Source organism: Rattus norvegicus, chromosome 7 (assembly GCF_036323735.1).
Source record: "Rattus norvegicus strain BN/NHsdMcwi chromosome 7, GRCr8, whole genome shotgun sequence".
Taxonomy (NCBI): Eukaryota; Metazoa; Chordata; class Mammalia; order Rodentia; family Muridae; genus Rattus; species Rattus norvegicus.
In genome coordinates, this window is record NC_086025.1 from 105,323,108 (window position 1) to 105,350,189 (window position 27,082).

At 40.3% G+C, this 27,082-nt stretch overlaps 1 protein-coding gene and 1 non-coding gene across 7 annotated transcripts in view; one reads left to right on the forward strand and one right to left on the reverse strand.

The window, feature by feature from the left end:
* Positions 1 to 27,082, reverse strand: part of Fam135b (family with sequence similarity 135, member B) — a 268,886-nt gene that overhangs the window by 53,277 nt on the left and 188,527 nt on the right. For all 6 annotated transcript variants that reach the window (XR_005487230.2, XM_008765601.4, NM_001427631.1 and 3 more), the window contains one exon: positions 25,407 to 25,533. Coding sequence is in view for 5 of the 6 variants with exons in the window: in XM_008765601.4 (XP_008763823.1) it covers positions 25,407 to 25,533 (127 nt within the window). In the remaining variant the exon portion in view is untranslated. The remainder of the gene's footprint in view (positions 1 to 25,406; positions 25,534 to 27,082) is intronic.
* Positions 25,037 to 25,109, forward strand: Trnav-aac32 (transfer RNA valine (anticodon AAC) 32). The gene has a single exon. It is a non-coding gene; the product is annotated as a tRNA-Val (tRNA).

A 27,082-nucleotide genomic window follows, 5' to 3' on the forward strand; every position in this document is an offset into this window, starting at 1 on the left:
ATGTGTGGCATCTATAGAACCACTGGAGCATGCCCCTTAAATAGAATTGAACCCTTCCCCTCAATTGAGGAAGCCAGCAATTGTGGAACACTGTGTTTCAGCATCTTTATCACAAGTTTTAAGAGTTCTCCTCCTATCTAGGTTGTTACCTTTTTGGGGGAGGGGTGGGAATGCTGTGGTCACAGAAGCCTTCCATGTTCATCTTTCTCAAATGTACATCTTCAGTTGTCAACATCTTTGCCAAAGTAGCTTCCCAGTCCTTTACCATTAGCAGGAGCACTGATTGTGGGCTTCCTCATGCTTTCTGGTGACATTACAGACCACAGACATGGTCCTGACCACAGTAGGATCACAGACCTAGACAAAGTCCTCAGAGATAGCCCAGACCACACAGATATCAACATGGCTTCAGGTGTCAGTGCAAGCCACTCACATCTATAAGGCCTCTGGTGGCAACATGACTCTCCTTTGGACATCAACATGGCTTCAGGCTGCAGCACAGACCAGGGGCATCTGCCTGGCTGTCAGTGGCCATATGGGGCAGGGACATCAACAGAGAGCATGGCTGCAGTGGGAATATGGACCCAGATGTGGCACTTGGTAGTATGCACTAAAGACTCAGGTCTCTGTGGGTTCAAGGCCAGCATGGTCTACTGAGCAAGATCCAGTAAGCCAAGGCTACACAGAAAAACTCTGTTTCTAAAAACCAAACCAAACAAACAAACCAAAAAAGATATTAGCCTTTTATAGTATTACAGATAGAAGTATGTTGTCCTCTGAAAGGCTCTACCCAGCAGCTGACCAGAGAGAAATACCCACGCACAGCCAAACAGAGGATAGAGCTTGGGATTCTTATAGAAGAATAGGAGGAAGGATTGTGGGCCCCTCAGTTGACAGGAACTCCACAGGAAGACTAACATAGTCAACTAACCTGGAGCCTTGGGCCTCTCAGGGTCTGAACCACCAACCAAAGAACATACATGGGCTGGACCTAGACCTCCCTCTCTTATGTTGACCATGTGCAACTTGACCTTCATGTGAATCCTGAACAACTGCAACAGCAGCTATTACAAAAGATGTTGCCTGTCTGTAGGATATGTTCTTCTAGCTGGGCTGCCTTGTCTGGCCTCACAGTTGGGAGAGAAAGCTCGCCTTACAGAGATTTCATGTGCCAGGGTTGGAGAATACTAGGAGGTTCCCACATTCTCAGAGCAGAAGGGGAGGAGGGTGTGGAAAGGATTGTGGGAGGGGGTGACTAGGAGGTGTCAGTGAGCATGATATAAAGTGAATACTAAAAAATAAAATTAAATTAAAAATAAAGAATGAAAGAAGGAAGGAAGAAAGAGGGGGAAGAGAGGGAGAGAGGGAGAGGGAGGGAGAGAGAGAGAGAGAGAGAGAGAGAGAGAGAGAGAGAGGAGAGAACAAGCACTGGCTTAGTCTGTAGGTGGAGAAGGAAAACATTTAAAGGAAATGTCTCAGTTGTTTGCTGGACAAATTTGAGAACCCTTTCAAATGTATATAGTCTCTGTTCTTGTTGCTAAGACTGCTGAATTGGTCTTGTTCTTACAAGGTTATGGCATACTTAATGGGATCAACACTCTTGAGTCTGAGACACCCTAGGGAAGGAGATGAGATCTTGGGCAAACAAGTTTTCCTTGAAAAGCCATCAATAGTTGGCCACAAAGTCTCTAATACCGGAGGGTTGGCTCAGGATTGAGGTAACACCCGGGCAGTATATCTCATGTCCATTACAAACACCTTCTGTTACAGTAACTACTTCCCAACGCTTTTACTTTCTGAGCTCTATAACCTTGCCTTACATCACTGAACCTCAACCTGTGGGTGGAGAACTTTGGGGGTGGGGGCAGGTCAAACAACCCATTCACAGAGATCCAATAGCAGATACTCTATTTATATTACAAGTCATAACAGTAGCAAATTACAGTTATGAAGTAGCAGGGAAACAAATTTATGGCTGGGGAATCACTGCACCATGAAGAACTGTACTAAAGAGTCACAACACTAGGAAGGTTGAGGACGCCTATGTTATGTGATGATGTTGTCTAGTCTCTCCAACTTGAACATAACAGAAATGTCACACAGTGATGACACGGAGCCTTGAGAGTAGCTTAGAGGTGTGTTGCAGTGTGGAGTAAGAAAAGGTAGATGAAATCGGAAATTAAGGAGATGGCATAATGAAATCATTCCAAGAATAAGAAGATTTTTAAAGTAATTTGAATTGTCAAAGGTTTGCAACAAGGGCTTAAAATGCTTGGACTGACGTTTTTCAAAAAGTTAAAAATACCATGTGGACAATGCAGTGTCTAAATCAATAATGGAAATGAGCTAAAGAAGATGGAATTGAGTAAACTGGCTCAGGATGGGTGGTCCCTTCCAACGTGTCTGTATTCAACCATTACATCATACCTGTTTTTCTCCAGTAAGCCTATCTCCTCACTGTACTGATTTAACTCTGGCATTACTTGTGAGAAGTAATTCCTCTTGGAAAGAACTTAAAGAAAGCTAAGTAGATTGCCATTAACACTGAACAGAAAAATTAAAAGTGTTCTAGTCATTGTTTGCCAAGTATAAATGCTGTATGCACATAATTATGCTTCTTATGTGGTAATAGAATATCAGTATAATAAAACGACTTGTTAAAGAACAATAAAAAAATTGGAATCAAGAGACTTACCATAAAATTTAGACCAGTAGAATATGTCCATTTGCCTAACTATCAGAATCACTCATTTGTTTCTCTCTCTTAAGATAAAATAAAGACTAGAAGAGCTTGTATGTAGCAGGAATTATGCCAGACTTCCCAGACCCATAGAGCAGTAGAAAATCCTATTTGACAAACCTAAAGACAGCTCTATTATATTTATCTCATTTGATTTCCTACAAGCACTTCAGAAAGCAGGCACTCCCATTTCTCATTTTAAAGTTGAATACAAATATAGAAAGAAGGAAAATAAAATTTAGTATCAACAAACAATGTGAAATTCTCCAGTGTTCAGTAAAATTATTGTAGATCTTTCCAGGAAACACATATGTAGAGGTATGCACACTTACTACATGAATATATGTTTTACAACATGTAGAGACATAACCATACAGTGGAGAATGATCTTAAATATTTCTGAGTTTTCGTTTATAACAATGTGCCTTGGAGATACTTTGCATCAGACCAAGACTAAGTCACAAGATCACCTATTTTCATGGTGATAAGACTGGATCAAAACTGCTCAAAGATTTAAAGTCACTCTGCTTTCTAGTGGCAGAAATGGCTCTTTGAGTCATAGTTGAGGCAAGTGCTCTCTGCAAAGGCACGGGGTAGGAGGTGGAGAGAGAGAGAGAGAGAGAGAGAGAGAGAGCAAGCTTTCAGAGAACAGATGCTCAACAGAGGTCTGCTTGTTTTGACAGAGGCATTAACAATAAGTCCGGCAATGTCTCCATTTACTGTGACTAAGCATCAATAAAAGCCAAACGAGGATTATAAAGGCATCAAATCCAGTAGTGGCGATGCTTCTGCCAGTCCTGAAAACCTGTTTTTGTCCTTCCTCCTTCTCAAAATTCCATCCTCTTCCTGACATGGCCTTCTTTTGGAAAGTAACCCAGAAAGTACTGAGGAAGGTAAAGAATCCTTGACATTTGTTAAAATTGACTTCTATTTTACACTTTTAATTCTTGATAGTGTCAATACTTAAATGGAATAAGCGATTATCATACTTATATACCCACCCTGATTCTTTCTCATATTTCCTCACCCCCACAGTTAATCTTCCTCCTACCCTCAAGTCCTCTCCCGCTCTCTCTCTCTCTCTCTCTCTCTCTCTCTCTCTCTCTCTCTCTCTCTCTCTCTCTCTCCTCTTTCCCTTTCCTTCCCTCCCTCCTTCTCTCACTTCTTCCCTCCATTTCCCTCTGTCCCTCCCTCTCTGTCTAGTGTTTGTGGTTTTTTGTTTTGTTTTGCTTTGGTTGTTGTTACAAACCTCACACAGATAGTCACAAGTACAAAAGAGACTTTATGACCAGAAATATGACATCTGTGGTGCATGCCATTTCAGAAGATGGAGCAGAAGGGACTTTGGGAACTGAAGGATAGAGAAGAGTGCAGCAGTAGCTGTTTTCTAGATATGACATGGCAATTGTAATGAAACTTGAATTTTAAAAATAGGCCTTGATGTCATTACAGTGTTTTAAGGAAGACATAAACATTTTTGGTGAATATATATAAGGCTGATTCATTATCATTACAGAGATGGGTAAGGAGATTAAATGCTATCCTAAGCTGCTATCCTTAAAAGTGGCTGGAGAGCATAATTTAACAATAAATGCCATTGTCCCTAACTTACATAAGAGTGTAACTTTTTGAAATTAGTCAATATAGCATAGAAAATCACATTAGCCAACACCGAAAGCCCATAGATCCCATGTGTATGGTCAAAAGCCAATAGTTTTGCATCAGAACTGTATGAAATACTGAGGAAGTATAAGAAAAAGGCACTTAGAAGCCAAGTTTTCCATTAGGAATGAAATCTTTAATAATGAAAAAGGAATCAAACAGGACATTGATATTGTCTGTGAGAACATGAACTCATAGATGGTGATGTCCTCTGGATTGGGCTCAGTCCAAAACTAGACACATAACAAGAGACAGCTGTCTCTTCCTTACTGTGGATAAACTAACTACTGTGTGAGTAGGAAATATTCATACAGGGGGATAGAAGTGAATTGGATTCCTTGGTCAAGTCAACGAAGAAGACAGTTATGTTGTCTGAATTTTCAGTTCAATTCAGTGCCACTGTCACATTGGACAGAGTACTGCATCTCAGTATTTGCAGGCACTTCGTTTACGAAAAGGGGTCACACACTAGACAGGCACCACAGGATTGCTACTAGAGAGCAAGGGAGGCTGTTCAGGTAACATGTTGAAACAGTGCCTGTTGAAATGGTACTTGCACATAATCAGAGCCACAGTCACCGATGGACTCATGAACATGGCTGCCTATAGTGAAGCGTAACAATTAACCCACTAGAAACTGAATAACTATAGCCTATTCAACAGTTGCGGCCATATGCTATAGTTTAAACATAGATCCTGGATGTAAATAGATCTCTCCTCCTGAATTAGCCCCTCATTAACCACGTAGAGTTTTCCCATTAGTATCAGAGAGGTCATTTCCTGATGTAGGAAGTAGGAATTGCAACAGGATGTGGCAAATAGTTAACTGATCTAATGTTAGTTAAGTTGTAGTTTGCATGACATTCATTAATTGCCAGAATATACAAAAGTCAAACAATTTTGTGTGCTCTGGATCCCACCTCTATGTGTATACATACCTCTCAAATATACACTCCTCCATCTAAGTATAGGACTGGGATCCAGATCTTTGATTGGGTACCTTGCCAGGTTCACAGAGACATCTGAAATGAGTTGATTATGTCTTCCTTACATTCTTTCCCCCTGGCCTTTGCTATTGGATCCCACTTTACCCAACACTCAGGGAAGCCAGAAAGTTCTAGGATTCAAGTGTCTTTATGACTTCAAAATCTGCTACCCTGGGATTTTTCCATATGGCATTCCCAGTTCTCTGCTCTAGTTTCATTTGTCTCAACCAAATTGCTAAAAGAAGGTCTCATAGAAGGGCTCATTGCTCTGTGATTCCCATTGTCTGCAGCCATAGACTACACACTAGTTTCCTGCATCCCACATTTATAAGTCAAACTACAAATTCTCTGGTGTGGTATTCAAGGTAACCTGCATGGCAAGCCATCTGGTCTGTAGTCCCTCATATATAGACACCTTGGTTGACTAAACCACCTTAACCTCCTTGTACATTGCCTTGACATCTCCACGGTAAAAACACTGTGCTAGTTGTCTCTGAACAGGAATCATCCAACCCATTGGTAGCCATTGGATACATAGAATAGCCAAATGAAAGTGATAACACAGCATCCTCTATGGGGCACTGGAGCTCAGGATAACCATGGAGCGGTTTAGCACACACCTATGGCTTTGTTCCAACCTATTCCAACCATGTCTTTCTTCAGAATTGTGGGACTTTATGAATTCAGAGATGTGAACTAGAATTTCCCACTGCAAAGAAAATACTATGGATACTTGGCTTAATATGAGTTGCCTGAATACTTTGATAAATTACCCTTTAGTAGTGTTTTATATAGAGCTTATATTAAATACTAGTAATTTCTGAAATAAGCATTTCCACAAAATAAGGTCTTCTGTCTAGATACATCAACATATTTGCTGCTATAATTATGTGAAAACAGATACATGGGATGATATTAATGTTCTAGGTATTGATTTAAAACAGATATGTGTGTTCAATCAGACTTCAGTCTAGAATGTTGTGATGCTTGACCTTAATTGTCAAATTGAGAACACCTAGGAGATTAAGAGAGCATGCTGCTGAGTATTCTTTTAGGACATAAGGCTATGTCCCAAGGTGTTTCAATCAGGAGTGCCTTGACCTAATCAGTGGTCCACTCATTGATGGATTCAATAATTGACGAACCATTGAGAAGGGGTAAAGTTGTGGAAGCTGGGGCCTGGATAGAAGTAGTAGTACTGGAGGCATGTGGTGAAGCCCTATCTAACTCTGGCCCTTTTCTAACTCTCTGTTTCCTGCTGCTGTGAACTGAGCAGCTGTGATCTCCCATGCTCTTTCACTCTGAAGTTCTGTCTACTATATCCCAGGATAGAAAAGGACTCAGGTAACAACAGACACCTCTGAAACCATGAGCCAAAATAAGTCCTTCATTCTGTACTTAATCTCGGGTTTTGTCATCAAAAGTTAAGTGTGGTTAGCACAAACGCTATGACTAGTTGCTTCATGACCTTTCCTCATGCAACTGTAGTTTGGGCGGTAAGACTTTTAAGGCCCATGCTCCCTTTCTGTCAGTGACTTTTATATTGTTATCCCATCTGGACTGAAAAAAACACCATCAATGATGTATATAAAACATTACTAGTTATTTGTTGTTGGGCCTTTATCAAATGTCCTGTATTATTTAATAGCATTATGCAAAATAATGGTTTCAATTTTCATGGTAATGTGAACAGAGAGCTATACTGGAAAGCATGTTGCTGATAAGACTATCCAGCATGGGCCAACATGGCTAATTCTGAACATTATGTGGTTAGGAGTCAGCATTAAATGGCCTACATTAGATGTGTGAGAACCCTCAAAGTAAACAGTGATGTAATCCATTTTTGGAGTAATTTCACATATGACCTTGAGCTTAGAGTTGAGAGTTTTTGCTTTCACCAGCCAACCTGTCTTTGTGTGTGTGTGTGTGTGTGTGTGTGTGTGTGTGTGTGTGTGTGTATGTGTGTGTGTGTAAAGTTTTTGTGTCTACTTCTATGAGGCTGCATGCTGGTCTCACCTTTATTCAGTCTGTGCACCAGCCTGTGCCTGGGTGCCCACATATGGCTGCCTGATATGTGGTTTATGTCATGGCTTTTGCCTGGAGTGAATAAAGTGATTCTCATCTCTTAGCCTCCCTCTTTGTCTTGAACTGGAGCTTGGGCCTAACATTTAACAATGCAATAAAATTAAGTCTGGTTATTTATACCGCACTTGTAGGGTGGGAAATAACTTCGAAGTAATTCTTGCAGCTCTCAGGCCAGGCACCTGGCAAGTCAAAAACATAGGACTGAGCCAGCTCTGAACACTTTGGGTTTTGACTCTGAGCCGTCTATGGCAGTGGTTTGCCCAATTTCAACAGTCACATGTGTTCATACAGGCACAAGAAGCTGTTTGACTGGCTTTCTTACCAGGTCGGGGCTCAGGTTTAAAGAGGAAACCTATTCCACCAGTGGCAAAAGAATAAAGTTCCCTCTTGCTACCTTGGTCTTTGTTACTAACCAGCTGTAGTTTGGGCAAACCACTCTCCCTTTCAGATTCCAATGGCCCTCTCTGCCAGACACACATGGCTGAGGAATCTCTAATTATTACTGTTAATTGATTCTCCCAGAATCACCTGGGAGAAGGGCCTCTGGGCATGTCTGTGTGGGCATTGATCACATTAACAGATGGGAAATATTCATGTGAAATATGAGCAAGGCCATAACCGTGTGCAGCATCCTGGATTGTATAAAAGGAAGAAAGTGAGCTGTATGTACTAGAGTACATTCATTGTTCTCTGCAGACTGACTAGATCTGATTCAACAGCTGCTTCAAGCTTCCATGGCTTCCCCAACATGATAGACTGTGCGATGAACTGTGAGTTAAAATACACCATTCCTCTCAAGTTGTTTTTTTTAATCAGCAAAAGAAACAGAATTAAGACATCTCACTTAGTACTTCCTCAGTCTGATGACTGATTATCGTCACTAGGCATGATTGACTAGCCATGACTTAACCCCCAAATTAAGATATATTTCTGCTGACTTTCTACGTCTACTGAGATCTTTCTTTTCATGAGTCATCTTATGAATGACTGCTAAGCAGTCACCTTGGATGAAGACGGCTCTGGCCAAAGCAGTAGCAAATCTGGTTCTGTGTCTTTTTTCTTTTATATATGGATTATACATTTTTACAACCTGTGTTTATGGGTGGTTGATTGAAGCAGACTTTAAACAAATGAGTTCTCGGTGGACCATGAGTGATGTCTTCAGCTTTCTACTGGTTCTTATGTACTTATGGCCTACAACCCTGTTTGAGGGAAGTTAGCACCAAGGGAAGAAACTAGAGGAGGAAACATCATGTGAGTGGGAACACCAGTTCTCCATTCTTAATACGTTTCCAACAAAGAAATAGCGTCAGCATAATAATCCTAGCCTCTTTCTTCTATTTATTAAACAAATGATGACTATTGAAAAAGAAAGAGGGTAATGCTCCATCCTTTAGGTAAAAGCATTCTTTAATGGAGACCATAGTGCCCACTACCAAGGCATCTCTGTAGTAAGATATAGGATTTAATATCTATGTGTTCTTTTAACCAAGGGTATTAGCAAAAACTCTCTCGTTTTCTCCTTTGTGACTCTGGTTTTCCATGGGTATTGCTGCTTCTCTTTTCAATGCTTAAGAAAAATGTAATTATGCAGTATATTTACAGAAGTAAAAAAAAAGGTCTAGAGACACTGAATAAAAGACCTCCAGTTTCATAATTTCTAAGACATACATCTGGACTTTCAAACCATAGCCTAGCTTAAAGCCAAGTTTTTCCACAAGGTAGTGTTCTATGCTCACTAGAAATTACAGTTCTGAAGTTGACTGCTAGCTTCTGAATTGAGAAGCAAGACAGTGTGACCAGAGATAATTAAAGTAGCAGCAGCACAAAGAACTATCCACCAGAACAGCAGGATTAGTTATTCACCATATGAAAGGCCCAACAAAGGCCATTCCAAGTCCTAGAGGCTCCTTCCAGTATCATAATCCCAGATAGCTCTACAGAACAGAGGGCCATCCCTAAAGACACCGTGGCCATTCTGTGTCTTCTCACTGGCCCAAGGGTCAGTCCAGTGACATAATGAGTCAACATTTTCCACTTTTGAGATTTTATATGCCCTATCCAAGGAAACAATTGTCATCTGCAATTGCTGTCTACTGAGGAGCTCTGTGGCCTATTGTATGAATTTCTCTTCTTGACACCCTTGGTGGACTTTCGACATGTGACCCATTCTTCAGGGAATCTGAAAAAAAGATCAGAGCTGACCAGCATTGACAGCATAGTGTTTACTCTGAAGCCACACAGACGTATACTCAGGTTGATTCTTATGTCTCCTGAGTTGAGACACATAGAATATTGAGTTTATCTTACTGTGGGACAGGAAAACAGAAGGGATTGTCTATCTCCAAAGTGGTTTCCAGAGTGTAACTCTTATGTGAATGTGACAGAACCCACATTTCTCCTTTTGTTTTATGCTGTGGACTAAGACACAGGAGAAGAAAGGAGAAATTGAAACCATGTTTCCATGGTCTTGTAAATGCTTCTGCCTTCTACCTAGTTATCTTCATTGTTGAAGACAGAACCCTCATCAGACAGAATCTAATACAAAGAACTGCAAATGATTATATATATATATATATGTATATATATATGTATATATATATATGTATATATATACAGAACTATCAGGAATGACCCTGAGGACAGTAAATGCCTTGATTAAGGAGACTGATATTACAACATTGCAGTGTAGAAAATAATTAACAATATGACTGAAAGAACCGAATCTACCTATCAAAACATTTAAAGCTTCCTCTCTTTGATTCTCTAGTATTTTTTTCATGTGTTCATTAGAAGCAGTTCCACAAACTGCACACCATTCAGCTTTTTATTAACTGTTGGAAAGGGGATTCTTAATATTCAATCTAAGTGAGATTGACTACAACTCGAACAAGTAATTTACTTGTCAGATCATCGTAAGACCACAAACATCATTTTGATGAATGTCTTTTTATTTACACACTTGTTTGAAAGAAGGTTCTGATTTTAAGGGAAAATATTATAACTCTCTGATTAAATCTGAAATATATATAATCAAATAGTCACCAAAAAGGACGTGTAAAAGATCCAAGAACTGAATGTTCAGGGCGATGAGCCAGGCCTCCACCTAGATTAACATGAACACTGTGAAAATTCGTAAAATTGAAATCAAGGGCAAGAGAAGTGATTCCTTCCAGATAAATTCTTTGTGTGGAAATGCTGAGTCTATGAATCACATGGCATCTATATGTAAGACCATTGAAACATTGCACAACCTGTCAGATGCCTCATATGTACATGTTAAACCTAACACACTATGACCAAAATGAATTGGATAATAATAATGATGACTGCCACAATTCATTGTATTCTGTTAATTAAGATCTTTAAAATAATCTCAGTAGCACACAGTCTCATATTCACTCATAGCAAGATTATACCTATAAGTTAGAGGAGGCAGGCACAAGGTGGAACAGGAGAGGATGACATTTGTCAAACCTGTCATTTTCAATTTGTCCAATTCTTCTTATCCTCCCCCCCTTGTCTAACCCTTCCTCCACTCCTGCACTGATAGCCCTCCTTCTTTCTCCCTCTTCCTTATTATCTCTCTATTCCTCATCCTCTTCTCCCTTTCTCCTTTTCCCCTCCTCCCCTCTCATCTTTCTCTTCTTCCTTCTAGTGCATCTCATTATTTACAATGACTTGCAGCGTCAACCTTATTTGATGTCTTTTATTGCTTTAGGTATTAGCTCTCGCATCCAACAGAAAAAGCTGAGAATTGGATTTTAGCTTCCTGATAATCAGAAGTGGAAGAATTTCACCTCCCTTACAAATTTCCATTTATGAATTTAAAGCAAAGAAAGATCAGCTTAAGGAAAAGAGGAAGACAATACATAGATACACTGGATGCCTATAAATCATGGAAGTCCAATTAATTAGCTATCTTAGTAGCAGGGAAGAGGCTACTGGGAGGCGGGGGAAAAGGAGGAGGAGAGGAGGAGCAGCAAGTAGATAGTAGATATCTCACTATCTACTGTAGATAGGAGGGATGGATAGACACCCTGTACCTTCTGCGACCCCCCAGATCAGAGGTTTAGGTCTCATTCTGTCTTAAAGTGACCTTCGTGTACACTACAGTGGCTTTGATTGGAGGTCTTTCTACCACAGAACAAAAATCTAAATCTGGACATCTTCGCTGTTATGGTCTTCCTTGCTATGACCTTACTTTCCCCCTGAATAAGCACACTCTATTTTGTAATCAGTGTCTTTTCCTTACTGGGCACCAATACTCTGAACTTTTGCCCCATCTATCAGACTTCAGGTGCCACAGTGTTTCTCCATAGAGACAGACCTCAGTACATGTGAGTTTATCTCTTCCAGAATGGCTCTGCTGCTTCCCTCCCTCAAATGCTGCACTCAGTAATAACTTCATTTAGGGCATGAGTCATTCTAGCTAAAGCAGTCATATTTCAGAATTAAATAGAATATATATGTCTCATCTGTGTCTGTGTAAGAATAATTTATCCAATATCGTTTCTGTTAAGGTACTAAGGGGAAAAAGAAATGGAAAAATTATTTTTCCATGATTTCTGCATGCCAGTCCATTTAGTCTATCTAGGCAGCACATAAATTTCAGCACAGTTTGGTAAACTCTGTAACAATGTGACATACAAAATCTATGGTAGCTCAGATAGATGCACTTATGCCATGCTGGTGACGTCAAGAAAAGTGTTTAGAAGAAATAGGTCAGTACAGACAAGACTAGGAAAATTGTAATAACATGGGCAAGTACAATGACTTATGATGGCAACAGAAGCCACTGTGAGAATGAAAGACTACTCCAGTGTTGGGGTAGGATGAAGCATGGCTTGGATTCATTCAAGATGAATCGACGTTTACCTTAGGAGGTATAAGATAGTATAGAAGTCTCCCTTGTTTGGTCAGATGAAAAACACAAGAGTTTTCACCTCAAGTTAGCCAGGGTGGGAATGGAGTGGAGTGCAAGTTCAGAGGCAGAAGCAAAGAGGTAAGCTGAGAAACTGCTGGCTTCGCCAATAAGTAGTAATTAGGATGGAGCCCAGGCAGTGGGGGAGGGAAAGGATGAGGTGGGAAAACAAATATGTGTGTGTTAGTAGGAATCAGTCCCTCAGAGGTGAGAGAAAATGGATTGGGGATGGTTCCGAGGTTTCTGGTGAAGAAGTTAATAAACCTAGGGAAAAATTTAGGACCCAAGATTTCCCCAGATATATAGATCTCTAGTCTAGCAGCCCCCCATCCAAATCCACATATAATAGGTTTTACTCAGTGATGTTTTTCCTATGTGTAAAATAGAAAAAATACTAATAGCTTCCCTGCAGAGTGCTACAGCAAGAAAAATCAGAATATGTCTAAATATGCTTAATGTGGGAGGTCCGAAAACAGTTAAGATTTGATTCTATGTTTTAGCTAATCCTATTCTTTAGTATAGAGGACAATTGTTAGCAACTTATCCCAGTGTTGTTTTCAGGCTCTCAATGTGTGAAGGGAAGGCTATGGCAGTTAAATAAAGCAAGAGGATGCAAACACTTTGGGACCAAGAGCATGCTATGGAACCCAATTCATATGTCATCCTTACTGGAAGCATCAAGGTTAATTTGCAGAAAGTTCAACTGATGCCCTTTGGTAAGTTACCTGGACTCCTTACTTTCTCACCTAGCCTTGTTTCTAAGAACGACTCAGGTACTAAAAGCCATGCTGAGAGAAGTCTAGAGCAATTGCCCAGAGCCCCAAAATACTTTTCATAGCCTGAAACAAACATTGATTTGTGTGAAAGTTCTCTTGGGAATGAAAATGAGCTCAATGTGGAAGATGATTCTCTGATCTATTCTGATAGGCAAATCAAGAATACAGGGCTAATTCTTATCAGTGAGTAGTAAAGCCACTCTCTAGTGATAAATTCTGGAGCAGACTGTGAAAATGAATGGCACAGTTGCCATACTCCAGTGTCTGCACTTAGAATGATCTAAATATATAGATCCAAGAGGGCCATTCTTCATGCCTATTCTAGAAATAGGTGCTGAGTGGACAATGGTCCATGAGGTACTTGGTAAAAATTAAACTAGATGACTTGGAGGGGTGATTTATGAGGAAAATAACTATACATAGATGGTCAAAAATCATAGTAAAGCATTTTTGTATGCTAATTATGGTGGTTTGCATAAGAATACCCATATATGCTCCTATATTTTTGAATGCCTAATGATCAGGGAGTGGTAGTATTTGAGAATGATCATAAGGTGTGGCCTTGTTGGGAGAAGTGTATTACTGGGAGGTCAGCTTTGATATTTTTTTCAAAAGCCCATCCTAGGCTCAGTTTCTTTCTCCCTCTCTGTTTGCAGTCCAGGATATAACTCACTACCATTCCATCACCATGCTTGCTAACATGCTCCCTGCAATGAAGATAATGAACTGACCCTCTGAAACAGTAAACAAATCCTCAATTAAATTCTTTTACAGGATTTGACTTGGTCAAGATGACTCTTTACGGTAATAGAAGAGTGTCCTAAGACACTAAAAATTAATAATAAAAATAAAAATAAATTTTAAAATTCAGTAAATTAAAGTCTCCTGGAAAGTAGAAGACTATATACATGGGGAACCACAAAGTTATTGGGGTATGAATATAATAAATGTACTCTATATAAATATATAAAAATGTCATAATATATTTCTATATAAATAATATCCATCAATAAAAACATAATTGCCATGAGGTAAATAAAATATGGCTACAACCAAAATCTTTATATAAAGATATGGGTAACAAGATTTATAGTCATAGGAGGACAGGAGAAATTTAAATAAGAGCTGAAATATCTCATGAATTTAGGGCTAGGAACTTTTATAGAACCAATGTCATTTGAATACATGGTATTTATTGAATGATAAATACATGTTCAAGTAGACTGTGAAGAGTAGAGTGAGAGAGACCTTTAGTTTGCATTAAAGTAAACAGCTTTTGCAAGGAGATGATCTCTGTACTAGGTAAAAAAGGAAAGGGATGCAGACAATGCCTCTGTGGACAAACAGTATGTATCCTGAATCCCAGAGTCTCACCAAGAAGGAAAAGAAATACTCAGAAGAAGGAATTATTTCATGGGTTACATAGCAAACCCAGGGACTGCTAACACTCGTGTTGAGCTCATGGCAACTGGGAACATGGCTGTTTTTGGTCTAAGATTAAAAAAAGAGCAGGTGATGCTGTAGATGTTCAGAAGTGGGAATGAGCCTTCCAAATTCTGATTCTTCTACAGGGACTTAGACATGGTAGTCTTCACAATATTTCAATCACATAAACTATCTTTTCAGAAGAGAGTTACAGTCCTAATTATATCATCAAGGGTAAAGCTAAGGCATATGCGTCATAACTTTATAGTTTCCTAAGGCTCTTGGGCTGTGATATCTGCAAATGCAATTTTCTGATGCCTGTACTACTAGAACCTAATCACAACTACAAAGTTTTAACCATGCAGAAAATGTCCCTTTCTTTATAAAGCATGAAAACAAGGGAAATACAGTGGGGAACAAAAAGATGGATGATGCTGTCCAACATCCATGAGAGAAACTCACGGTGCTTGGGAGTTCCCTCATGGTAGCCTTTTAAATGTAAGTAATTCAAATCCTATACCAAATACTACTGCTCCATTTCAAATCATGAGACTGGTAATGAAGGCACATTTAACCTTTATATTAAGCATAATCATATTTTAATAGAGGAATATTTAGTGTTCGTGGTGATATAATAACTTAATTACTTCCAAAAACATGAGAAAAGAGACTTTGGGGGAAAATAAAACTGAATCCATTTAAGTGTATTTCTTGAGTTAATATCATTTGTGCACATGAAAAAGAGGAGTAGTATGTTTTTATTTCAAGTGCTTCTAATTATAGCTAGCTTAAATTAATAAGAAAGTTAAAAACAGCAGAAGGAGAAGCAGGAGAAAGGAGCTGTGATTTCTGTAATATTTACTGTGTCAGTCCCCATAACTGCATTAACTATGAGGACAATCATGAATATCTCAGGTCTGATAATGTGTCTCTTCACTATTACAGATCAATTGTGTACATATAAAAAAGGAGCAAGCAAGTTTTGTGGAGGTTGGTGAGCATCTGAGCTCAAGTCATGGTACTTAGACAAAAAGGCACTTATTTCTCAAATCCTTGGTTTTCTCATATATATATATATATATATATATATATATATATATATATATATATGACACACAGATATCCATGGAAGCTCTAGGACCCAGAAAAGCCAAGCTTGATGGCATGTGCTTGTGATGCTAGCACTCAGAAGGTTTAGGAAAGGTGATAGCTGTGAGTTCAAAGCCAGCTTGTACTACAATGAAAAAAACTGGTCCGTTCTTTCCCTGCACAGTGAAAAAATTAATTAATTAAAATATTGCAGACACGCAATAAGCAAAAAAAACTTAAAAGAGAACCTGAGCACTAGGTAAAGCATGCAACTTGATTAATAACTATCCTTCCGAAAAATGATCCTTTATTTTTTCTAGACATTGAGTTTCTTGACTTGTAAGATGAGAGGTTACTCTAGAGAGACCTGGTTCAATGCTTTGCTTTCCTACAAATTTACACTAACACACACACACACACACACACACACACACACACACACACACACTACACCTGACCAGACATCTCAGCTAAAGAAGCTTCTTATCTCCATTTCAAGAGTAAATGCAAGTTGAGATGATTTCCACACATTTCCAGGCAATGATAAATAGCACATACTCACTGACCAGGCTAACCCAGCATGTGTGGACTCAGCAACTGCCAATAAAAATCACAGAGAGTACACTAGTAATTTGGTCTCCATAGAAACAGAAGGTAATATCCCATCCCTGCTCCTAGATGGATCTTTTATTATTTCAATCTTTGAAAAGGGATTTTTCAAAGTGAGAGAAACTATCAAATATAGTCAATTATTCATAACAATGAAGATAGAAAGCATAGGTCTTCAATGTTTCTTTGACCCTGCTGATTTTTCAGGGAAAAGGGGGGACACTGATGAAAGGAATGGCTGACACGTGGAGACTGTATATCATAAGTCCAGTTCTGCTAGAATTGGTCAGCTAGGAGCCTGACCCTCACAGCTTTTATCACAGAGTTGACGTCCTGACCTCAAAAATTGAACACAAGTACAGTTGGTACCAGTGCCCAGAACCCTTATGAAGTCACCCATCACTCATTGCAAGTATAAGTATTGTAAATACTATAAACTGAAAGTGCTGCGATGGGACTGCAAACAAGGACAGGCAGTTTAAGACAGGAGATTAAGAAAACAACTAACAGCAAATTCTGGGACGGATGTGAAGGAAAGAGGGAACCTCATCACTGTTGGCAGAAACATCATCCAGTCAGTGCTACATCCAGTCTGGAAATCAGTGTGCAGAAATCTTCAAAAGACAGAAAAGGGAGTGGTGGTGTAAGATTCTTTTCTGAGGCATATGACCTCACTGTCTCTGAGATACTGACCATATTTCTAGTAGCAGGTATGATTTCCTTCCTACTGAGTGGACTTTAAGTCCAATGAGGAGGTGTTGGTTGCACAAACCTGTGAGTGTCATTCTTTCAACCTTATGCACTTGTTTCATGCTGATCATTGTGATTGATGGGTGTTGCAGCTGGGTAGGACTCTTTAATTGCTTCCCTCCCCTGGAAGCTTGCACAGTATTTTCTGGAACCATGGAAGATAGATGATAGGAAAGAGGCTTTTGGGTCAGAGCCAGCTATAGTCATTCTAGTCATTTAAGGATGTGTTATCATTAATAAGGAAGGCCCTACCCTCAAATCTTTATTTATTCAGTAGTATGTATTTCTTGAGGAATCACTTGGGCTATTCTGATCAGTCATCAAAAAGATGTTTCTTATGCCTGGTTCTGGGTGTTTTGTTTATGTCTATGCATCTTCTGAGGAACATTATCACCCTGCTTATATTTATAACTCCTTAGTACATTCTAAATCATATCATTATACCCACAAGTGAGTGCACTACCAGCCTTCATCAAAGAATCCCCTCTTTAAAGCAAGTGAAAAGCATCACAGAAGACAGTGGGACACAATTCAGAGAAAATATATATGGGATAACCCAGCCTCAATGGATACTCCTACATCACAGTCCCTGTATCTGTTTGAGGGAATGATGCACAAGAGAGGGTGGGGAGATTGTAATAATCATAACATCAAGAAGTCAGATGTGGAACAGCCATTCTAGAAATGTCTACATAAACAAGCCTGGAACAATAGTAATGTTGTCAACAGATGTGCTAATGTAAAAGGGGAAGTTTTTTTTCCCCCTCAGGGGACCACATTTAGAAAAAAACAAAAAACAAAAAACAAAAGACTACAGACAACTAGGGCTCCTGGGAAAAGAAAAATTAGCCTCTCTCAGGGATGAGTCCCCATATGGGTTGGCCAATGTAGTTGAAAGCACATCCATGCAAATGATAAAACAGACTCATTGGGTTGTATTTACATATTTGTGCACAAATCAACATTGTCATCCAAGAAAAAGAGGCCATCAACGTGAGAGAAGAGGGTAACGAGGAAGAAGCGTGCCTAGGGGCCTGGAGGGGAAAAAGGGAGAGTGAAATGAGCTGTCATTTTATATCAATTGAAACCAAATTTTAAAAGGTTAAAAGTATATATAACAGCTATATCACTTCTTGACATGAGCCCAAAGACTCAACATCATACTCTGCAGATACCTTCTCAGGCATATTCATTGCTGCTTTAATCACCTAGGGCTAGGAAATGGGGGAAAAAACTTTATTTCCCTCAGTTGTTAAATAGATAACACTATTAACCTCCAAAGAAAAATGAAATTTGTAGGTAAGTGGATGAAATTTAAAAGGATCATATTAAGTGAGGGAATTGTGACTCAGAAACCAAATATCATATGTTCTTTTATGTTTATAAATGCTAGAATTTTTAGATGGGAATATATAAGCTGGAGTAACCATAGCAGAAAAAAGTAAAATGGGACCATGGGAAGTGAGCAGGAGCATCAGAGAATGAGGCACAGGTGCTATTCTACCAAAATAGTGGGAAAGGGGTGCTTTATTGGGCAGCATGGAGGGAGGACCATCAAGAGGGAAAAGGATGAAAGAACACTAAAGATGGCTGAAAGGCAACAGGAAGAGATTATTTTATACTTAGGTGGGTGAGGGAGTGGGAGCATCCTCTCAGAGGCAAAGGGGAAGGGGGATGGGGTGAAGAACTCTTGGAGGGGAGATTGAGCAGAGGGGCAGCATTTGGAATTTAAATAAATATTTTAAGAAATAAATTCTGTGTGAGTCATGAAAAAAATAGAGTGAGTGATAGACAGACAGACAGACAGACAGACAGAGATTAAGTAGGTTGTTTAAGGCAATTCAAAAGGAATAGTTTAAGCCATTCACACATAAACGTAAATCAACCTTGCTAAAGCAAGCTGCCTCAGTAGGGAGTTTGCTCATGATCAAGTCCTTGTGACCTGTAAGAGCTTTCCGTGTGTGTCTGTGTGTATACACATGCATGTATGCATGTGTGCAAGTGTATGGCACACAAGTGCCTGTGGATACTAAATGTAGTAGAGAAAACTTTCACGTCTACTTCAATGCAGCTTTTTTCCCTTCTACTAATCATGCCTCTGCCATCCATGTCTGCCTCTACTCTTTTTGTTATTCTTTTTGTGCTCTGCCCCTGGCCACCACTTCATTATTTTCTGGAATCTGTGCAGCAGCCCCCATCCTTTCCTCTCTGCCCTAAACTGTAGTCACCACCAATCAGTCTTCTGCAAGCATGAATAACAGAGTATCTTGTGAGTCCTGATTATAGACTGTTTATGATCAAGCTGTGCTAACCTAATGGCCCTAAACCATCAGACTTTGTCAGAAGAGCAGAAGCTGGGAACACTGCATAAAGAATAAAATATGAAAGAACCTGGTAGGTAGACAAAACCTGGAAGCCCATCCCCACTTAAGCTTTAGACAACAGAGCATGCTCAAATAAAGCCCAAATATACAAAATCAGGTTCTATGTAAATGCTCTGTAATGTTCCATGCCATTCCAAACCTGCTTTTCCCTCAGCTCACTACCCTACTGCATTCTCCTGGGTATTTTACTTTTATTAATAAATTGTCCTTGTTCAATTTCTAGCAGGTGTTCCTGATCCAATTATATGTTGTAAGGCACAAGAAACTGGGCATATCAGCAGGTTCGGGGCCTATTGACATTCTCAGTCCTATGAGTAGCCACACTTCCCTCCTCGGAGTTTCTCAATGAAGCATTAAACATGAACACTTCCCAACTGACTGCATACCAGGTGCCTGTTGGGCTAAGATGCAGGTTCACCAATAGCAATGAGGATTATGCACTTATGTGCTTACTTATTCAGGAGGTGCCTATTGCTGACCATCAGTCATGAATGGAGAATGTGATAGCATGGTCGGAGCTGGGGACCTGGGATGTGAGCAGGAAAAGAGGAGTCTCCATGCGGAGAATGTAAGAGCTCTGCACAGTTCAACTGCATCCTGACTCTAGCTTGTTCGCTTCAGTTATTAGATTGCTAGTCCCCCCAGTCTAGGTGATGTCAGTAACTGCACTTACCAAGGAGACATCTGTGAACAGGTAGATGGATTGGTGCTATTACCATCACACACTGCCTTGCAGTAGTCACCAAAAGGACATATGGTAGAGGTTGGGAAGAAAAGGGAAATGCTTTACCAACACGAGTGGCAGACAAACCCCACAGAGCAAGTAGATTCCATCTTCCCTACAGAGAAACAGGCTTAAAGCAGTTGCAGGGCTGTGGCAAGCACCTATGGTAGTCTACAGGGAAAATACGGCATTTACCCCAAACCTGGACTCACTCCAGTCCTGCAGCTCTTGCCTGTACCCTTGCCGATCTTTTGCCTTGTATTCATTCAGCAACACTTCTCTAAGTGCCTGCCTTGTATCAGAAGATACGCTGGACAGCAAGAGCATGATGGGCAACCCTGGATGATCAGTGAAGGGTGCAGTTTCCTCCCTGTGTCCTGTGATCTATATTAGTCAGAAACAAGGCATCCCAAGGCAGCCTTCTGAAATCAGGGTTGTCTCTGATAACAGGAGTATTACACTTAGGAAGCAATAACTTGCAGTTTAGATGCAAAGCTTGCTATGACAGATGCATATACTCCTCTAGAAATGAGCTAAGAATCGTACCTAATTAAGTCAGCTACAGACACACCGCTGACCTTATCCCATACAACAACTTGAAACTTTTCGGTATGATTTAATTAACCCAGTCATTTAAATGAGAAAAAATTGCCAACTTTTTCATAACAACATGGAAAACATAGCAATGATTACCATTTTAATTCTTAAAATATTAAAATTCATTACCCTTTTAACTATAAAAATAAGTGTGTTTTGGTGTTCTTTTTTCTGGTCTCCCTGATCATGACATTTTTCTTATACTTTTAATAGTTGAGGTGAACACACAGAGCAGGATGTAATGCAGGCACGGCAGGGCAGGGCAGGGCAGGGCAAGGCTGTGCAACAGCTCTCAAGAGACCTCTCTCATTACATAAGGTCAAAACTGCCACCATCCCTTCTCTCTCCCCACAAGCCCCAGTGACCACCACTCTCCCATTCTTTTCTATGTGCTGCTCTTTGGGTATTTTGCATAGTACTTATATCCCTGAGGTTGACTTAAGTCATAGAACATAATCCTAAATGACATTAAGGACTACAAAGATCTAAAGTAACTGTGAGAAGAGGATAACACATGAAGTCTCATGGCCATTGACTTCAGAATAGAGAAGGAATTACAAGGATGAGCATGGTGAGTTTCAGCTACACACACTGGTATGTAAACTAGACAGAAGAGCAGGCCACCAAAAGTCATTAACTACAGTAAGTATGCTCCATTCTTTCAAAGAACTCCTATCACCGTAATACACCTTTAAAAAAGAGAGAGAAATTTCGGCAATAAATCCACTGCATGGTACCAAGGCTGCATAACTGGGCCAGGATAGTCATTGGCATGGTATTAGAAAACTGTATATCCTTATGTAAAAGAATAATGAACTCATTCCTTACCCCATACACTGTAATCATCTTAAATGTATTGAAGAATGTAATGTCAGACCTAAAACCATAAAAGCCTTGGAGAAAGTGTAAGGGAAAACTTGAGGGTATTCATATCTGGCAACAGCCAGAAGGAAAGCTGCAACAGACCTGTGTCAACCAAGGCCCTTGCCCTACAAAGGGACAGGGAGGGCATGCAAACACACTGGATGAAATCAAGGAAACAGTCTCGGGTGTGCTCTGATGAAGAGCTAATATCCAACGTGTATAGGGAAGTCCTAAAACTAACAAAAACCAAAGCTAAATACAGAACATAAGCAAATTTACGAATAGGCGAATTACTTAAATGGACATTTCTCCAGAGGGGATGTAGGAAAAGTAGTGTGCATATAAAAATAGTCCAGAGGCGTACTCTTCAGTGAGATGTAGAGTAAATACACAACAAGATAGCAACTCAACAAGTGCTTTCTGAAAATACTTTAGGAGCCAGGCACATCCAAGTATAGAAGGAAGAATGAGGTTTGTGCAGGGGAACTGAATCAATGAAACACCTACAGATACAGATTATCAGGGAATCCATTCACCTGGAGTCAGGGGGCCCCTGGGAAGTGATAAGATGCTCATTCAGATAAAGCTTCAGCTTCCCTAAGTGTATGATGCTAGCAGGGACAGGGTAGGATGTGCACCTTGACGTCTTTCTGTCTTAATGTCTTTATCTCCAAAAAGAAATATAAGCTGGTGATTTCACATAGTAAATCATTTGGAGACTTCTGTGCCTCTGTAAGGGAGAGCAGATGACCATAGGTTTAAACTAAAATGGCCAGCACCATGCTTCTAGTGAAAGGGAAGGCTTTGTGGTGATGGTGGCAGTGATGTTGTGTGTGTGTCTGTCTGTCTGTCTGTCTCTCGGTGTGTTTGCACAGGTGGAGGCCAGAAATCAACATCAGATTTTTTTTCACTATAGACTCGAATATGTCTCAACTGTCCCAACTATTTGTGGCAGTGACAGAGATACAGCAGTAAACACAGCAGAGAAGCCCTGAAAGGATTCTCCTGGAAGTTCAGTTATCTTCCTACTTACTGAGAAATAGATCTAGAGAGGGCAAATGACATGTTCAAAGTCACACAGGAATGTGGACTGCAGCCATGAACAGAACGTTTTACTATCTCACGTACAGCACAATAATAATTGTTGGACTGACACTTTCCAATTATGCAGCCAAAAATTACACACACATTTATATGTATGTATTATATATACATATACCCATACACATATACATCAGCAGAGGCTTTTCTTAGGGAATTTTCAGCCAAACTGCTCTGGAGCACTATCAGGTTGCATCATTTTATCTATTTAGAAGCCGGTGATGCTGTGCTAGTAGTAACCACCTCCAAGATGAATGTCATCTTAAAAAGGTTAAATAACTTCTCTAGTGCTCCTATGATTTATAACAGGAAGACACACAAAGCCTCATGCCACAGCTCTAAATGCAAAGGTCAAATTTCAAAGTTGCTGCAGGAAGAAATTGAGCCACAGGATATAGGGATCTCAGAATCAGGGCAGACCCAACCACATCATCATCTCTTACCTTCCTGTAATGCTGTATGTTACAGAAGGCTCATTTTGTCTCTGTGCTTTCACAGGCCTCTGACAGGAAGGGCATACTGGGAGGAGCACATGCTCTCCGATGTATCAAGTTGATGCCTCAGACCATGTGAATTCTAGTTCTATCTGCAAATGCTCTGGGCTTCTTGAGATTTGCATGCAAAGCCCCCAAGGGGATGAGGAACTAAGATTGGATTCTTGGCTTGGCAGCTTTGCCTGGTGGGAAGGTACAGGGTGGGCACACAGCACTGACTCCACATAATTGGATGGGACTCAAGGGGAAAACATACAGAAAAAGAACCAAACCCTGAAAACAACTTATGGAGCCAAGTTTTGGGAACAAGCTTGAATGCCAAGATTCACAAATCAGCCTCTCTGAACATATGAAAGACAGTCACATTTAATTGGACACAGAGCCCCAGAAACAGCCAATTAACAATGGAAAACAAACAAACAAACAAGCCTTATTAGACTGCATCATCTGCCTTCCAAGGCCTGCGCTATTAGGATAAATAATCTTGACTGATGCAAATGACGAGCACCAGAGCATCTCCCAAGTCAATGGAGCATCATGACCCTTTCACACTCTTCAGTGGCATCTGCTAAGGACCTCAGTATGTAAGGTAGCTTTTGTAAATGTTTTAAGTTGGGCTGTGAATGCTTCCAATTACAATGTCTCTGGCTGTATTACTTTAGGGGCAGTCTGAGCTGAAGTTTATTAGGTGGTAGGTCTATCAGGGAGACTCTAAAAGCTACTACATAGTGCTGTGAGACAGGCACACCTTGGCACAAGGAAAGTTGAACAGTGATGGAGTGCTGAACAGAGCGACTGCTCCTGTATGACAATCAGCTCTCAATGTCTCAGTAGCAAAGGGATTAGCAGATGAACTGGGGACACAACCACACATCTACTGTAAGAGAGTGGAGAGCCTTGCATCCTGGCCACCTCCATGCTAAAACATGAATTTAGTGATGCACAGGGAATAAGTGAGACACCCATGTTATGCTGACAGACTCTTAGATTTCTCTTGCTCACTCATTCATTTGAGGTTCCTCTGTGGGAGGTAAGCACACCAGCTTCTGGGAAGCTTGGTAAGTGTCAGAGATATTGAGGTATGCAGTCATTTTGTTCTTAACGTTCTCTGGGTGACTATCAGTGTGGCTATTTCTAAGTGAGAATTTTCTGAACTGAACAAAAGACCTGCCTGAGTGAAAGAGATCTTCCTCCTCAATGTGACAAGACTAGTCCAATCCACTCAGTTGCTGACTACAACAAAGCAAACAGTTGTTTCTTATAAGTGTCAGCATCATCCACATTCTGGACTTAAAGTTGGACTAGAACTCTGCTATCAGCTCTCCTGGGTCTCCAGCTTGCTGAATGCATATTTGTAGCTTCCTAAACTTCCAGAATTATGCAAGTCAATTCATTAGAACAATGAAGGAATCATTCCTGTTGGTTCTGTGTCTCTGGCTAGTTATTTCTGAACAGGTCTAATATAGCTCATGTATTAAAGAACAACACAGACAGTGATGACAGAATGAAAATGTCAGGCACCTCCTGGGAAGAAGAAAAGAGAATGAAAAGATACACACACATTTACTTATTAAGCAGCCACTAAGCCCTAGGTGCTAGGATAAAAACTTCACATCTGGGATAACATCAAGTGTACTTAAATGCACATGAGATTAGTGATTCTTAGTGATGCCACTCTAGGTGTGAGGATCCAGAATCACAGAAAGTGAGTAAACAGAAGGTGGAACCAGGTTTTGAAAGCAGGCATGACTCAGTGCCAACACTCATTAAGACCACATACTGGGAAGGAAACATCTTCACAATAGTACCACCTTCTAAAGAGCTGGTTGGGGATTTAGCTCAGTGGTAGAGCGCTTGCCTAACAAGCACAAGGCCCTGGGTTCGGTCCCCAGCTCCAAAAAAAAAAAAAAAGAAAGAAAGAAAAAAGAAAAAACAGAGAAAAGAGAGCTGTTATCTTCCAAAGAACCACAAATTAGAGGAACCATAAGATATGATATTGCTACAACTCCCAGGGGTTGTCACTCATAGTTCATCTGAGAGATGATTAGTTAGAAGTGAAAGATTGGATGGCCCTTGAAGCAAATGGCCAAACAGTACCCTAAAGAAACATTTAAATGAAGAAGCAACCTCATGTGGTACACAATTGACAAGGTGAGAATTGTAAGTCATGGGGGCATGGCCTCATACAGACTTTACCTCTGAGGTGGTCGGCTTGCAGTATCCAGCTCCAAAGACCAAGTTTTCCAGAGAAATGGTGGGCTGTTCTGGTCCTGTGTCCGGGCCACCTTTGCCTAACCAGGAGCCTCTTCCTGGGCGAGTGAAACTAGAAAGAAGTGGAAGGGACAAACAGAAGGTTAAGTGATCATTTGTTAACACTACCCACTGTGGGGAGGCTGTACAAGGATCTGACCCTAGCTGAAGAGCTACAGGCAACTAATGGCGACCGAGAGGGGAAAAGAATCGGTCTACTGCAGGGACAAGACACCTGATAGGTTATGCAGTAGCAAGTGGTCAGCCCTAAACACATAGTTATGAGCAATATAATTCATATACATATATACACATATGTTTACATGTTTATTATATAATTATATATGTGTGTGTGGGGGGGTGTATAAAGTAATAATCAAAGAAGAAATAGTCATGACTATGAGAGGGAGTAGAAGGGACACAGGAGAAGTTGGGAAAGAGAGAGAGGGGTTGAAAATAATGTAAATAAAATACATATGAAATTATTTAAAAAATTAAAAATCAATAATGGCTTATTTAAATTTATGATTTACACTACAAATACCATTTCACAGCTATGTTCCTTTGTTTGACTAAATTATTTTGAGCAATGTGACTTAAAGAAATAGTTTTTCACTTCTATGTTTACTTTGATAGCAATGAAAACATGTCAAAACAAACAAAGCCATTAGAAGATTTAGATAGACATCAGAAATCAAAGTTCTTCTTTTTATTGGATATATTTCTTTATTTACATTTCAAATGTTATTTCCTTTCCCGGTTTCCTGTCCATAAGTTCCCATCCCTTCCCCTTCCCATATATGGTTGTCCCCATCCACCCCCCTACTGCCCCCCTGACATTCCCCTGAACTGGGGGGGTCCAACCTTGGCAGGACCAAGGTCTTTACCTTCCACTGGTGCCCCAACAAGGCTATACTCTGCCACATATGCAGCTGGAGCTCTGGGTCAGTCCATGTATAGTCTTTGGGTAGTGATTTAGTCCGAGGAAGTTGTGGTTGGTTGGCATTGTTGTTCTTATGGGGCTGCAAGCCCCTTCAGCTCCCTCAATCCCTCCTCCAATTCCCCCAAAAGGGGTCCCCTTCTCAGTTCAGTGGTTTGTCATCATAGCTATGTTCTAACCTCTCAAAGAAACTAAAATTTTCTTGGGGCAAAAAATGGTCTCTACCATAAATGTTCTTAGATGTCATTATCTGTGATCTAGTAGCTGGAGATAACTGAGACAGATTTCAGACAAGAAACTCGTGTTTATGATTGAAATATTGGTAGAGAAATAAAGTTAGGATTATATTTCTATTTAATTCATTTATTCAAATATTATTAGTCTTTAACCATAAGCCAGAGAGTGTGTGTGGTATTGGAGTGGCAAGAGGTAACATACATTTGCCTAGAGGATTTCCCGAGGACTAAACCACTAACCAAAGAGTAGACATGGTAGGACCCATGGCTCCAGTTGCATCTGTAGCAGAAGGGGGCCTTATCTGGCATCAATGGGAGGGGAGACGCTTGGTCCTGTGAAGGCTCGATGCCCCACCATAGGGGAATGCTAGGGCAGTGAGGTGGAAGTGGGTGGGTGGGTAGGGGAGCACCCTTATAGAAGCAGGGTGAAGGGGGGATGGGCTAGG